Source organism: Haliaeetus leucocephalus, unplaced genomic scaffold (genome assembly GCF_000737465.1).
Source record: "Haliaeetus leucocephalus isolate CR32 unplaced genomic scaffold, Haliaeetus_leucocephalus-4.0 Scaffold906, whole genome shotgun sequence".
Taxonomy (NCBI): domain Eukaryota; kingdom Metazoa; phylum Chordata; class Aves; order Accipitriformes; family Accipitridae; genus Haliaeetus; species Haliaeetus leucocephalus.
In genome coordinates, this window is record NW_010973342.1 from 2,717,568 (window position 1) to 2,733,205 (window position 15,638).

Sequence of the window (15,638 nt, forward strand, 5' to 3'; positions counted from 1 at the left end):
TGTAACCTTGCTAGGAAGTGCTGAATCTGATTGTTCTTCCAGTGTTGGAAAAGCCCTTCTTACCTTGTATTCTGCAAGAGAATGAGAACAGGTTCATAGTTTAGAATTTATAGGCTTTTGGAGTCACCGCAATGAACATTTAGGTACATCAGCAATTTGTTATGCTACTACATTTCTCTCTTCTCAATAGTTGTTGAGTAACTGCATGCATAGTAAGCATTTGACCCCCATGCTCCGAATGCCTATAACACTGTCTATTACCGAAGCAATAGTCCTTGAAATCAAAGGCTTATTACAGAAAATCCATCTCCCGATGCCATTGGGTTACACAGTGAGTATGTCTGGCAAAATAGGGAATTTCTTTTTACAGGAGGCTTTTGTGCAGAGTTAAGTCAGTCTGTCATCCAAAAGTCCTGCCCTTATTGTTCTTTACTGAAAATAGTTAAAATATATGGATTATTACAGGCATGTCAGTTTGGGAACATATATGAAAACCATTGATTTAATACAGTATTCTAAGATGCCAACATCCTGCACTTCGGCTGACTGCAGTGAGAATAACAATAGTGAAGAAAAGATGATTTGGGAGTGTGGGGAGAACGACTCCTGGATCTAAACTACCACAAGAGTATTCTCGTTAAGTCAGTATATGACTATATATGATATGACTACCACAAGGTCATCTATTTACAACAATGATTAAATGCAACCAGGATGGCCAGTATGTTTTCATAGACCTTTTTATGGTCTGAAATGAAATCAGAGATAAGTCTACTTTTCAAAATCTGTTCTTTAAACTATTCAAACATAGAGACAAAGATTTGTATCAACACAGAGGCATGAAGTGAAGCATTAGAGTAAGATTTTTAAAACAAGATTGTGTGTCTTGGAAACAAAATCCTACTCTTCCCCATGAGCAGATGCATGTTCCTAAATTGCTCAGCTCTTTTGAAAATTCCAACCCAAGTTCCATATTAAGTTCAGAGTCCACTAAAACTGTAATAAAAAAAATGAATGCAAATAAATTCTGCTTTTTGAATTCTGTACATTTTAACCACACTGTAGCACAAACAAGAAGCACAATGGACTTTTTTTTTTTAAATTAGATATGTCTTGAAGGAGTGAGTATCTTAAATTTTCTCCTCTCTTTGATATGAGCATCACCACCACAGAGGCTGTTGCCGCATACTGAGGATATGGGGATTGACTTAGCCTGGTTGCACCACTTTATGATGCAGGACTTCAGTCAGGCCTTTCTGTTCAGTTAGATAAAAAGAAGATTCTCTGTGACAAACGTGATACTGAGCTGGGTCTCTGCCTAGTCATTATTACATGAACTATGAGAAGATCTCAGAACAGTAACCTTTATGGCAATATGTTAACCAGCATCCTCAAAGGAAGAAAACATGAAGTGGAGTGGAAATGATATGGCAATGTACCTTTCATCCCCCAGCTTGCCTCCTGGTCCGTTTCATATTGGCCCATATTTTCAGGCTGAAAGAGAAAGAAAGAAGCAAGGTAGCAGCAAAATAGGCCAGAAAACCACTCTGCACATTATCAAGAGAAAAAAGAAAACCAGCTGGTACCACACAATCAAAATACAGATCCTTGAGAGAGAGAAAGAGAATAAAATCTCATTCAAACTTGACCTAACGGCTTAAAGCAGGCATCCCAAGCTCTCCCAACACCCATTGATCTATAACCACAGAGATGGAGCAACTGCAGTGTCCTATCAACCCACCTCACCCCTAAGGTCTCTGGACGTTTTCGAGCTCTGATTCCTTGCAGCTTTCAGTAAGGCAGGAAGGTGTCAGAAAGCCACCAGCCACCCCCATTTGAAGAGCTGGCAGTAAGGTAAGACTGAAATTGTCACATGCCTTTCCCTGTGATGCAGACGCCTTACTGCTGTCGTCACAAACCACTTATGCTGCACTGAAACTTGTCTCATTCTGCTTTCTGCTTCACACTGCTGATGCCACTAAGACCAGGGAGAACTGTGCGCATGTGCCATAGCTTTGTTTGACCCACTGTCTTTTTCCTTTGCTGGCAAATGCTATGATGAAAAACATTACAGGAGATCAGAAAAGCACTATTATATGATTTTTTTTTTTTCCCCCGAGTCTCATTTTTGCCTGTTAGGGTATCATCAGTGTGCACAGCTATGCTCACAATAACCTGCAAGGCTCCTTATTGTTTTGTTTGGTTTATTTTGTTACGCAGCATTGGGACGGCTGATTAAAAATAACAAACCACAAAAGCTGGTATGAACCTGCAATCCAAACAGAGGACAAGCATTCTGGGAAGAATTTTGGCCTCAAGGATTTGACCATGAGCAACCTTTTCAACTCTCCTACAGTTTTCAGCTGGGAGGTTGGACCCTTTAGGCGGGACAAATGCTGCCATCTGCTGCCTTCCTACCACATTGCATGGCTTCAGCCTACAAGAGCTGCCAACTCCACGGCTGATGGAGTTTGCTTTGGGCTCCTCTGTGTGAAGCCTTCTGATGGCTTTGGTGCCTTCACCAAGCACAGCGGTTGGGCGCAAGTCGGTCCCTTGCTCGCTTCAGGTTACTGGTAACAGTTATTCTGAAAAGTCAGAAAAAAGCTGTTGACTCATAGGTGGGGACGGGTTTATCTAGACCCTTTCAAATTCCTAAATCTCCTTCGATCAAGTTGCAGTGCCACTGGTTCCTTGAGAGAGGAATTCAAGCAGTCAGGTACTGAAGCAACGCAGGCACAATTAGTCTCGTAATACTAACTCAAAGGGATGAACATTTCAGTAGCTACTGAAAAATTTATTTAGCTACTCTCTGACAGCTGATTTCTTGTAGCGACTTCCAATGACCTTATCACTGGGGTAGTTTAATCCTGCTCATATACTTCAGTAGCTTTCACACCTTCCTTTGGAGAAAGGAGGGAATTTGCATGAGGTCTTGTCCGTGTAATTTAGACACAAATCAATCTTCAAAATGTTAAGTGCACATGCATCTATGTATTGCCAACTTATCACTATTAACCAGTGTGTTTGTACCTGAAGATGTAAGCTGTGAACTGAGAACCCATAATGCTAGATGCCAGAGAGAAAGAGACCACAGTGTCAAAGATGCCTTTTTCCTAAAGACTTATAAAAATTAGAAAAAAGGATTAGAAAACCTGATCATAATTTTGTTATGCATATTTTTTCCAGATTGCTGCCTTCCATTCTCTCTGTATTGCTCCCTCCCCACCTTAAAAGTACGACTATGTGTGTATTACACATATGTCCTGGTTTTGGCTGGGATAAGAGTTAACTTTCCTTCTAGTAGCTGGTACAGTGTTATGTTTTGGATTCAGTATGAGAAGAATGTTGATAACACACTGATGTTTTCAGTTGTTGCTAAGTAGTGTTTAGACTAAGTCAAGGAATTTTCAGCTTCTCATGCCCAGCCAGCGAGAAGGCTGGAGGGGCACAAGAAGTCGGGAGGGGACACAGCCAGGACAGCTGACCCAAACTGGCCAAAGCGGTATTCCATACCGTGTGATGTCATGCCCAGTATATAAACTGGGGGGAGTTGGCCTGGGGGGATTGCTGCTCGGGAACTAACTGGGCATCAGTCGGCTAGTGGTGAGCAATTGCATTGTGCATCACTTGTTTTGTATATTCCAATCCTTTCATTATTATTGTCATGTTATTATTGTTACTATCATTATTAGTTTCTTCCTTTCTGTTCTATTAAACTGTTCTTATCTCAATCCATGAGTTTTACCTTCTTTCTTCCAATTCTCTCCCCCATCCAACTGGGTTGGGGGAGCGAGTGAATGGCTGTGTGGTGCTTAGTTGCTGGCTGGGGTTAAACCACGCCAACATATATATACACACACATGCATACTGGAAAAAACCAAAACAGATGGCTCAAAAAATGCAATGGATGTGGGCTGCTCCACCTTTGCTCTAAAATCATTACTTGCCTAATTATAGGCCTAACCCCTCTATCATTAATTCAAGCTATACTGTGATCTATTAATATGTGCAGCCTGTACATTTTGGACCTTCATTTGTTCTGGGAGGGGAATCAAGATTCCTAATGCTCACGATGCACACAATTAAAAGCAGAAGCCTCAGTCTGTCTTACTCTTGCAGACAGACAAACTGTAACCCACATAGGGTATGAATCTGTCAGACAGGGCTGGCAGCCAAAACACCTTTGAAGTGTTATTACTTTGTAGATTTTCAACTAGTTACTAAGCTGCTTATTTATGATACACTATTGCCTGGAGAATGCATTTAAATGTATACCTACCTGATGTAAACCATTCTTTCCATAGCCAGGTAGAGAAGCAGATTTAGAATATGGAAATCCTGTAAAAGACATAACATACAGCTATATTTTTTGTAAATCCTTTGCGGCCTGCTAAAACACAGAATTCCAGAAAACATCCAGAAACAGCAATTACAAGATCAATATGTACGTTCTATTAATGGGATGAAATATAACTGAGCAATGCTCACCTTTTCTCCATATTTCATGTACATGAACATGTGTAACAATGTCTATAAATAACAGCATGGCAGGATGCACTTACCTACTGGGCCTGACATGAAGAGAGTTGTGGGACTCATGTTATGGAAGCCTTATGCAGCTACATGATGCAAAGCAGATTTGAGAGCTTGTGAAATCTCTGCCCTCCATGACTTGAAAATGGGATTAAAGGTACTACCATTTTAGAGTTACATCACTTCTGATCATGTTGTATGTGGTCTGGTTTTGTTTTTGTTTCTTAAAAAGGGTTGGTATCCTACCACTTAAACCCACAAAATTTTCTTTTGCTTTCTTTAAAATTTCTACTGCTTCAAGTGGAAAAAAGCATAAATGAAGATATGGTAATGGTTAAAGTAAACCAGTGAGTATAAACACTCAAGAGAAATAAAGTTTTAAGGTAGACAAAATTGGCAAAGTGGTGTTGCCATGATCAAACTGGATGTAATATGGTGATGAAACTGTATGCAGTCACTATGAAACAACAGAAAAGCCTTACTTTTAATATTGACAGTCTAATAAGAAAGTTTGGAAGTTTGTCAGTGAAAGGACAAAAATGTGTTTCAGATTAGTTTTTGGTTAGTAAAAGTAATGCTGTATAGAAGTGACAAGCTGAATTAATTTAAATTAAACAGAAGATTAACAAACACATGTGTAATAAACATTACTGATTCCAGTACAGGAAACTGATAAATTGATGCAAAGACTTCTGTAAGTCAGTTAGCTCAAAGAACTGAATGTGTAACACTTCTGTCAAAAATATTAGCAATCTGTGTCCAAAGGGGAATGCAGGATGGGAATCCAGACCCACTGGATTAATAAATACCCCAAGGAGATGATTAGAAATAAGCATACAGAAAGAAAAAACAAAAGATGGATCAGCAAAGAGCTCACGATGTGCTCAGATAAAGTGAGAACTGCCAGAAGTCAAGCCGAGTTAAACACTGAAAATGGTATTAAAACAAACAGCAAAAGGTTCTCCAGCTATCCAAATAAAAAGAGAACAAGGCAAGAAGAAATGGGATCACTGGGAGTTATGCTGTATCAGTACACAGCAGAGGTGAAAGGTAGCCTAGGTAGGGCTCCAATGCTGAAGGCTTATTTCACCTCTGTTTTTAAGAACAAAAGGTGGAACACTGAGCAAAGAGGGAAAGCTAACAGAATAAGGGTACACCAATGAATCACAGTCATGATGGAAACATAATTCAAAGCACTTAATGTACTTAGGGAGCGATAAGCTCACATCGAATTGGAAGTCCAATACCTCTTACCATTGGAGAACAGCAACTATAGTTTTTATATTTAAGAGGGGAAAAAGATAACGAGGAGCTACCGGTTTGCTTCCAACAGAAAACTCTAAGGAAAGACTGAACAAAAACATCAAAATAAACAGCAAATCAATTATATTAATATAGATTTTAATTAGTTTGACATAAATTAAAGACACAGTGCCAGACTTGCTTGGTAGCTTTCTTTGCTAAGAGAAATGAATTCTGCACAACATCAACTTTATTGGATCTCTTCTAATGTGATATCATTACAGTGTTTGGTACTTGGCTGCACATGGAATTAAATGCAAATGTGGAGAAGATGGAGTTTATCAGAGGAATTACAGAGTCAGTAAGGAAATAATGAAAAGTAAGAAATGGGTAGTGAGAACTGAGCAGAGCTGATAGAGAAAACTGTCAGCATGGGCCAGTGTTGAGCTGAAATTGCCTCATGTTTTCATTAATAATCCGGACACCAAAAATAGTAATGGGCTAATAAACTTTGCTGTCTGCACAAAGTTATAAAGCACTGCCAATATAGAGGAGGATTGGGATATTATAAAGAACTGGGATAACCTCGAACATTAGAGAAATAGAAATGCGATAAAATTTAATAATTCATGGGAAAAGTCATGCACTTGGGGACTAATAAATACCCCAAAGTTCTACTGTTTAAGCTGAGGGCTCATAATTTGGAAGTGATGGGGAAGGAGACAGTCTTAGATATACAGCTCAATCACAGGATGACCTTGAGTTACTAATGTAAGTGTAAAAAAAAGCAGAAGTTGGAAATGACTGTCCTGATACACAGAAGATATGGAAATAATAGTATTTTCAGGCAGTGACAGGAGATCCTGGATGAATCATTTGTGCTGTTCTGGTTCATCAGTGTTCAAGTGGGTTAAATTAACTCCACCAGACCAGTAGCCTACAGGATAACTGGGGCAATGAAAGCTCATCGCAGGAAAGAAGGCTTGATAAATTTGACTTATTTACGCTAGTAAAATGAAGATGATCTATAAAAGCAAGAGATGTTTTAGAAACATAATCAACCACCATCTGAGAAGTGGTATAAACTACGAGCAGAACTTTTGTTTTCAGCCCCGCAGGGGGTTTCCACGTCTGATACAGGGACGTAGTGATGAATACTGAATTAGACGGATCACTTAGCTATTCCAGTTTGGCAACTAGAAACTTATCATCGTCTGTTATCTGAAAGGTAGCGACACCAGAGGGCGAAGAGTATCATACCTGTGAGATAGAATGAATGTATCTGCAACAAAACTATTGTCTCTGCTCCTGCCTGGAAAAAGATGCTGGTGTTGAACATCAGTTTCTTGGCCTCTTGGCTACAGAGAAGATGGGTGAGACAGTTTTGTTGTATCGCCAAATACTACTACTCAGTTACCAAAGAAAAATGCACTAAGGTAAAGACCAGTTTGAAAACAAACATGATTCACTTGAGCAGGCAGCAGTTGAGGAGCTGCCGCCCAGGCTGCCAGGACTGAGCCACATCTGCGGGCACAAGCGACATCGTGTGGCCAGCTGGAAAAAATCCAAGAGGCATATAAAGCCAAAATAGCCCAAAACAAGCTAGCAACACCCACCGAGTCCAGTGGGAACTCTATTTCACTTAGCTTCTGTTTCCCATGGGCTTAGTTACAACGTTAAACACTTTTAATTTTGCTTCTTTCTTTTTAATATAAAGGAAAAATATACCACTAAAAGCCAACAAACACATACTGCCCATTATCACATCCAACTGCAGTTGTACTGCTACAGTAAATTTTCTGGAGTTACTGGCCAAGATAAAGCAATCTTTCTCTCTAATTAGGTACTGCCTGAACATCAGCTACTCTCTGCATGGATACGTCTCCTGCTTTCTCCAGTACGACATTCACTCTAACCTGGATATTCTGAGGTTGCTTCTCCCCACATCAGGGACACATGAACAGCAAGGGTTACACAGCTCGCTAGATGTCTGCTTTCCTAAATATGTGATACTTAAAATAATGAATTATGGTAAATGATTAAACATCAACATATACAGAAACAAGACACATTTACACGCATGGATGTAAGGAGATGCAAGCTCCACTCTAGATGTCCACTAATTACACAAGCCTCATACTGATGTGCTTCGTTGTTAGATGTATTCTTCTGGGCATATAGCCAACTAATGTGGCTAAATATCTTCTAGAGCAGAATAACCCTTCTCTGGTTTGCTCAGAGGCTGGACGGATGAAGGCAGGGCTCTTTGCATAGCATGTTTGGGCACATCACCAGAGATTCGCAGTCTGATGCCTGCTAAGCCCCTCCACTCTGCATGTAACCACTTGGCACCAAACCTATACCCGAAAAGTTTATTTTCTCTGATACTCACTGACTATGCCACAGAGAAGGGGTTGAACGTCAGAGTTCTTAACCGTAAGTGCAAGAGGCAGAGAAGCTACTCTTCCATGGCCAATGGGGCATGTGACAGACTACAAATATTCAGAACTAAACAGGGAAACACTGAGTAGAGAAGGAATTACTTAGGATGTCCATGGGTATTAAAAGAGCCAGGTGGCTGAATAAAATCATAAAGAAAGGAAGAAAAAAGAAGTGTCAACGTCAGGAAAATAAAACTTCCTCAATGTCAATTCTGTGTAGCTGCTAATTGGGTAGCAGGGCCAACTTTCACGAGGGACAGAGAAACGCTGACAAAAAGCAATGGAAAATGAACTACATAACCTCTACTGCATTGGTACAGAGGTGATATTGACCCTGACAGAGCTGTGAACCATCTTTTGCATTTCTGGTTTTAATAGCTCCACATTCCCAAGATAATAAAAAAACCCAAACATAAAAGAAATGCTGGTACAGAAGAGTGACAGGTATAGCAATATTCTCATGAAAAAGAAATGATACCATATGTTGTTCCTGTATAACGCAGTTCTGGGTGTGCTACATACTTCTCCCTACTTAAAATTTGCAAGCAAGGACTATTCTCTCAATACCTACATAGAAAAGCATCAGATCAACTCCAGAAAGCTTCCGAACATACCCACCGTGTGCATTACCATGAAAGGTTTAGGTGTTCATTTCTGGGCAATGACTTATTGAAGTTAGGTGTGTGAGGTGGTCAGACTTGGTTTCCCCTGCACAGGGAGTCCTACAACACACCTTGTGCACATGTATGCAATGTCTGGTAAGGACTAAGGAATCAAATCTCTTCAAGTTAGACCAGTGAGACTAATGATCCAAAATAACTTTTCTTCTTTATCTTCTTACAGCCTTGTGACAGACTTTGTAGCATCTGTTTTTCCTCCTCTTTGCATAGCTAAGCCATAATTTCCTTAATATAAGCTGATGGAGCCAGCTATCACTTTACCAAAATGCCCACAAGACTGACATCCTAGCCCTGCTGCCAGACATGCCTTGCATTGAATGCATTCTTTTGGAAAACTGCTTCCCCAGCTTGTTTACCCCAGATGACCTGCTACTGCGGTATGGTGTAAAGTGGAAGAGCCAGGGAGAGGAATGGCCCAGTTATCTGTTAAAATTCATTTAACCTATTTTTTGTCATTTATGTAATCTAAAAGTAAAATTCAGACCTGATTCTGATGACCATTTCCTTCACCTCCTGACTTGCTGAAACGTGGAGTAAGAAATGTGTAGAACACACTTTTGGTACTGACAGGTAGCATGGGCATATAGTCTTCAGACCAATAAAAAAAATTACGCCATTATTCCACCTGGAACATTTCTGTGAACGTACAGGTACAACTGTGAGCGGTAACAAAAAATGCCTATTTTAAGTTAATCTCTGGAGCAAAGTGTTCTTTATGCTCATTATCACAATACCGAAGAAACGGCTCTACCAATATTCAAAATACCTAGTTTGTATCAAGGAGTAATTACCACAAGTCAACAATCTGCCTGATACTACCATCTTGTCTACTGAAAATAGATAGCATATAATAAATAGGCACTTTTATGTATTAATGAGGGGCAGGTTTTGTGGCAAGGAACCTCAGCTCTCCAAAGAGACAACATAGTTTCTTTATACAAGCAATGCTGCTTCTTTCACTAATATGAAACAATAAAGTTTCACTATCGAAGTCTGAAGGCGCTGAAGGCTTACAAGCCACAGCAAACCAAACGGACAAACAGGTATAGCCGCGATAGAGAAATGAAGCATAAAGCCAGCTAGAGAGCTATGTGGACGAGGCTGCAGCAGGGCCACCTTCCCTTGCCACATTCCCACCCGACCGCGCTGTCGGGCCGGGGATGCCGTACTCACGGGAGTAGCCGGCAGTCGTGCCCTCCTGCGCCCTCGGGAAGTTTTCTCTGTCGGTTCCGGCAGTAAGAGACAGGGATCGCGTGTCCGAATCCGGAGAATTAGTTCTGGTGTCCATATCCCCTTTCAGAATAAGCCAACTGGTCTTTAGCTGGAGGGAGTAAAAGCCTGTTACAAGACTCAGGATTTCACATCTGAGTGCAGTTCTCCTACTTCACCTGTCTAGGAAGTCTTGTGAACTGATGGTATGTTTATGCTCGTTGCAACTTGTACCAGCCTTTATCAAATTATAAAAGTTCACTATATCATGACTTAGACATCACAGCTACCAAAACCTTCTAACTTTCAGCTGGGCTAAGGATAGTTTCTCTGTTAATTAAGCTGCCCACTGTGCTCCACTTCAGAAGATGCACTATGTCATTTTCTAGTAATTAATCTGCTGTTAACATTTTTCTTGTCTGTTAATAGGCACCCTAAGTAAAAGTCTGCAGGCTTAGCTGTATCACCAATGTATATATTGAGACTGAGTGAAAATCTATAAGCTTATTACTCTTAATCTCAATATCCCTACTTCTTTTTTTTACTGTAGAATGTAGATTCTAAACTGTCTGGGTGAGAGATTAAAGCTTTTCTATATCTTCTCGGAAAGACCTAAAAGTAGTAATGATTATTTCACTTATATGAAAGAATACCTTTATGTATGAACGTGTTTTAAAAAACAGCTGCTTCAAGAAAGATCAATAAATTACTGCCTTTTGTTCTTTCTGATCATTACCTTCTTACTGTCCTGATCCAAGCTTCCATCCTCCCCTTCTGATCTTCTTGCTGCTGGAAGATTAAGTTGATTTTAAAAATTAGAACAGATTACATCTGAAAACCTAAAAGCTATTCACTAGGTAGTTCCCAACCATCAAATATGTTTTTCCTTGTCTTTTATGTCCCCGAGTATTGTTCCAGACACTGAGTTACACCTCAGAACCTTACAGAAAGATTCTGTGCCAAATTTCACATCGTTTTGGATAAATTCCTAAAATTTGAGTCCTACTTGCCTCTGTAACACTCTATGTTGTTTTGGGGAGAGTTTTAATGGTACAAAACTGGAGTAGTGCAATGACCTAGCATAATTTAAGCGCATGAGAAGTCATCACAACAAGGGGGTTGTCTGCAGTGCCTGAGTAAAAGGGCAACACAAGAACCCCATGCAACGCGATATAGCTAGAAAACATATATTAATAATAAAAATTGTATGACAATATGGAAGTTAAGGCTCAAATTAGATTCTCAGACGCAGAGGTGGAGAGGAGATTAAGTTGCACCGTTAGAAGTGCTGCAACTCTCCCAGAAAGTTGGGAACAACTCTGCCCTCTCAGTTACCCCAGCCAGCAGGTTTGCAGAGGATCTGCCCAGCATCTAAACAACACGGGCAAAAGGCCACCACCATTAGCATTTCAGTGCTATTCTGTCTCACTTTCTGGTGCCACCACACAGCTCACATCCAGCCCTTAACTAGTTTTGTTGAGAAGGTGATACTTAAAAAAATGACAAATTGCAGTAAGGAAAAAATCTTTGGTTTAGAGGTGAAAATCTGTCACTGTAGAGGTTTTTTCCCCTCAATTTCATGTGGCAAAACAAAGCTGGGTCATAAAATGGAAAAACTCAAGGTTTTCACAGTTAGCTAATAGCATGCCAGTGAGGGCATTTTCCCAAGATGGCAAGCTGCTTCTCTGAGAAATAAATAGAAAGAAATATCCATATATGACAGATGAAGAATAAAACCCCTACATTGCAAGAAGGACTTAAACCTGGTTCACTGATATTTTGGGAGCATACCCTAAATCACCAGTCAACAAGTTGTTCCAGGTTATATGTATGGATCTTGCTCTCACTAAATTAGAAATCCATATAGAGAATCTGATGCATTTTTGGAAATTGTTTTCTGTTTCAAGATGTTGATGTTTTCAAAGGAAAAAAACAGGTTTAATCCAAAGCGTTATTCAGAGATTTCAAACATTCCGTGGGATCTTGAAAGCATCTGACTTCAGAGAGACGCAGAGGAGTACAACTAAAATCAATAGGGCCATGAAGGCCTGCCCCTCCCAAGTTCCTGAAAGGGCCTTATACAACACATCTTTGGCAAATAAATCCAAGTGGCCTGAATTTCATCAGTACTGAGTGTTAGCTTCTCCACTACAAGGGATACTCGGTTCTGCTGTGAACCCCAATGTGAACTGCATGTTTCACACCGATCAGCGCTGATATTGCTGAAGACCAAACCTCTTAAAATTTTTTTTTTTGAAACTTTGAATGATGTTCAAGTATTTCTGAAACATGAACACGCACAAAATAATGACCACGCAGGCTCCCGCACTCTTCACTTTCCGACCCCAGCGCTCAGCCTAATCTCTTGTATGTTCCATTTTTCCACCACCTTTTTTTCATTCTGAAGTTGGGTGTTTATAATAGAAACACAGAAGCTGTAGCTACAGCAAATCTGTTGGGCACTGCTGTAACTGAAACCTTTTAAAGCCAAATGTTTTGGAAGAGCTTCTTGCACTTTTTGTTTTAAAGAACATTTTTGTACTTGTTTGTTCAAACTTGGTCTCTTCAACGAAGGAATGTTCTCTGGCTCCTTTTCAGCATGCATTAGTTCAGTGTCCTGTTAGCTTGAGGAGCTGAATCATCAGCTGCTCACGTGTTCACGCTTTAGCTGGGAGTTCTTCCAGAACAAAAGGTAAATTTTATTTATTTAATTTTTTTTAACTGGAAAGAAAGTGCGTTGGTTTTTTTGAGTTAGAATAAATGATGGTTTGCTCTTCAGTAGAAAAATGAGCACGTATTTTCAAAACAACCTTTCAGAACATCTATAATCTATAAAAGAAAGTTTAAAACATATATCCTTGTTAACCTATAGAGATTGCTGACTTGGTAATGTAATTCTCTGCTCACTCCAGTGATTACAAGGAACAACTCCATACAGTATTGCAAAATTGACATAATCCAGACTTCGACTGCATATCTGACAGATGGAAAACTGATATAAAAATGCCTAGCCTGGAAGAAAAAAAGCTGCTGCTTAGAATCCTCTTTGCAAACCAAGAATATCTATACAATTAAATGACACAGCCAGGATACAGGACATTGGAGCCATATCATCAGCTTGTGTAAATCAGTGAAGCTATGCTGATTTACACCAGATGATTGTAACTTTGCATTTGCTCATGATCTTTCCAAATACCACTACAATATTCAACATTTTCCTTTGTCAGTAGCTTTTTTCGCTCAGCCTGAGTAGTTGCCTCAAATGATTTGTATATCTAAGGACAAGAAGGAATTAGAGAGCTTGGGCAGACTATAAAGTTGGCAGATTACATTAAATCAAGCACTAAACCAAACAGATACTATCTTTTTGCCTGAGAGGTAACATTAGTTTGTCCAAGATTAGGGTATTGTGAGCAGAAAATGTCTACCAAAGACCAACACCTAAAGTGCACTGAAACATCAGCAAGTATGACTTTGCTCAAAACCATACCCAGAAAATCCACAGAGGTTATCTAAAGTCTGGATGATCTGAATGTGCAGTTACTTTAGCATGAAGTACCAGGCTCACTCACTCAGTTGGGAGACATCAGTTGACAATTTTCTTTCTCCTATTACTGTATCAGATCCAAACTAGAACTTCATCCAAAACAGAAATAACTGTCGTTTTCCATGAGAGATAGTATAAAAATGATAACTACATAAAAGCATAATTTTTAAAATGATGTTAACTGGGTATTTTAAAATCAATTAAAGCCCCCTGTTACCACAAAAGAAAAAAGTGTAAAATATATTTTCCTTGTTCTGACCACGAAGGCAGTGATGTATCTGCAATTCCCTAACCCTTCATTCAGGGAAAGTTATCAGCTATCAATCAGCTAAAGCCAACATATGGGAGAACAGACGCACAGACCTTTCTCACCCTCACATCCATCATGGGAAGCTGTCTCTGTGCAGACCTTCCCTTGCCACGAAGAGTGGTGCAGTTTCGTTCTCCCACCCGTACCTCCAAAGATACACGCTTTCATCCCCAAAGTGCCTTAGCTCACAACGTGATGAACACCTCTCGGGTTTATTTTATTCACTCATTCGTTCCCAAGGAGGGGTGCAGTCATGATTAAAGTAAAGGTTTTGGTGTGGGGCAGATTTATAGCATGTATTTTATTTTTGCCCTTTGCTTCTGAACACAGGAGTACCCCAGTCATGAGTCTCTTAATCAGAAATGTACTTCTGCACTTTTTAGGCACCCTTATTGCAGTAGAATCCCCACACATTTGTTTCCAAAGATTAATAGTGGAATTCAGTTTAGAAAAATGAATTCCCTATTACTAATCCTGTACCATGAACAAAGATCATTGTCAAACATCACTGAGAACACAGCAGGCACTGACACCAACATGGAAATTGCATGGATATTAATTAGTGAAATATAGAGCAAAAATAATAATAGAAGAATGCAGACTTTGTATTTCTATTTACTAGGGTCTTAAGTCCAATTCTCAGTGGCATAAAACATCACATGTTTCTTTCTGTTGTTTAGAAACTCAGAGAGCAATCTTGTTTCTGGGTCTACCAAAGGTTTTCCAATCACATCTTGCTGATGTTATCAGCTACTGAATTTGTTCGTCACTGCCATGGTGTGACTACACTTGTTCTTGATATTTTTTTACAGCTTGAAGAACTTGCAGATGAAAAGTAGATATTTCATATACACCACTTATCAATGTATAAATTTTTCCCCAGCAATGTAGAAGTCAGAACTGTTTACAAAAACTAGATATCCCAAGGCATGGTCTGAACCCAGGAGAGCAACCTTCAACATTTACATGTTTTATATCATTCCACAAATAAGAAAACTGCTTTGAAGTTAGTATCAGCTCTGACTTACCAAGGTAAATCAAAATGTCATTATCCCCATTTTAAAGAAGTTACTGAATCCTTGGACAGCATGTTATACAAAATGCTATTTAATTTTCACGTTACTTTTTTTCCTTTTCTACTTGAGATTATAGAGACATAATGAAATGCAAAGACTACAGCAAACTACTTTGGAAGTCAATATGCATTTCTTTACAATGACAGGTAGAGAAAACTGCAACAGAGAAAAGCAGACTGTACCATGCTGTTTGTAGATAGGAGGTTTCCTATAGATGTTATCTTTTACGCCAGTGTCTGAGGAAGAGGAAAGAGAAAGGAAAGAATAAAAGAGTAAGCAAGCAGTTCAGACCATGCTGCTCTTGTCTCCTCTCAACAACACTAAAAATGCAAACACATCAGCAAAGACAATGCATTCATTCAGTGGTTTGTCATTCACTGGTTATTACAAGAGAATGAAGCTTTATCCATCGTATTTATATATTTAAAACATTGGCTATGCCTATGTATGCAGCATAATCCCCTCTAAGTCCCTCAAAACACTTTAAAACACCTTGAATGGCATCCATTTGCTGAAAAGTAGGTGGTTACATCTGCACTACCAATGTATACTTCATAGACAACAAAGAGAAACTGGCTACACTTGTTACTACTTAAAATA

At 39.5% G+C, this 15,638-nt stretch overlaps 1 protein-coding gene across 1 annotated transcript in view; it reads right to left on the minus strand.

Moving 5' to 3' along the window:
• The window catches only part of ABLIM2 (actin binding LIM protein family, member 2), a 112,100-nt gene that overhangs the window by 14,855 nt on the left and 81,607 nt on the right, over nt 1–15,638 (minus strand). The window contains exons 14-20 of the mRNA XM_010583500.1: nt 15,221–15,274; nt 10,842–10,894; nt 10,070–10,217; nt 4,280–4,338; nt 2,807–2,809; nt 1,440–1,494; nt 64–71 (exon numbers count right to left, since the gene is read on the minus strand). Coding sequence (XP_010581802.1) covers nt 64–71; nt 1,440–1,494; nt 2,807–2,809; nt 4,280–4,338; nt 10,070–10,217; nt 10,842–10,894; nt 15,221–15,274 — 380 coding nt within the window. The remainder of the gene's footprint in view (nt 1–63; nt 72–1,439; nt 1,495–2,806; nt 2,810–4,279; nt 4,339–10,069; nt 10,218–10,841; nt 10,895–15,220; nt 15,275–15,638) is intronic.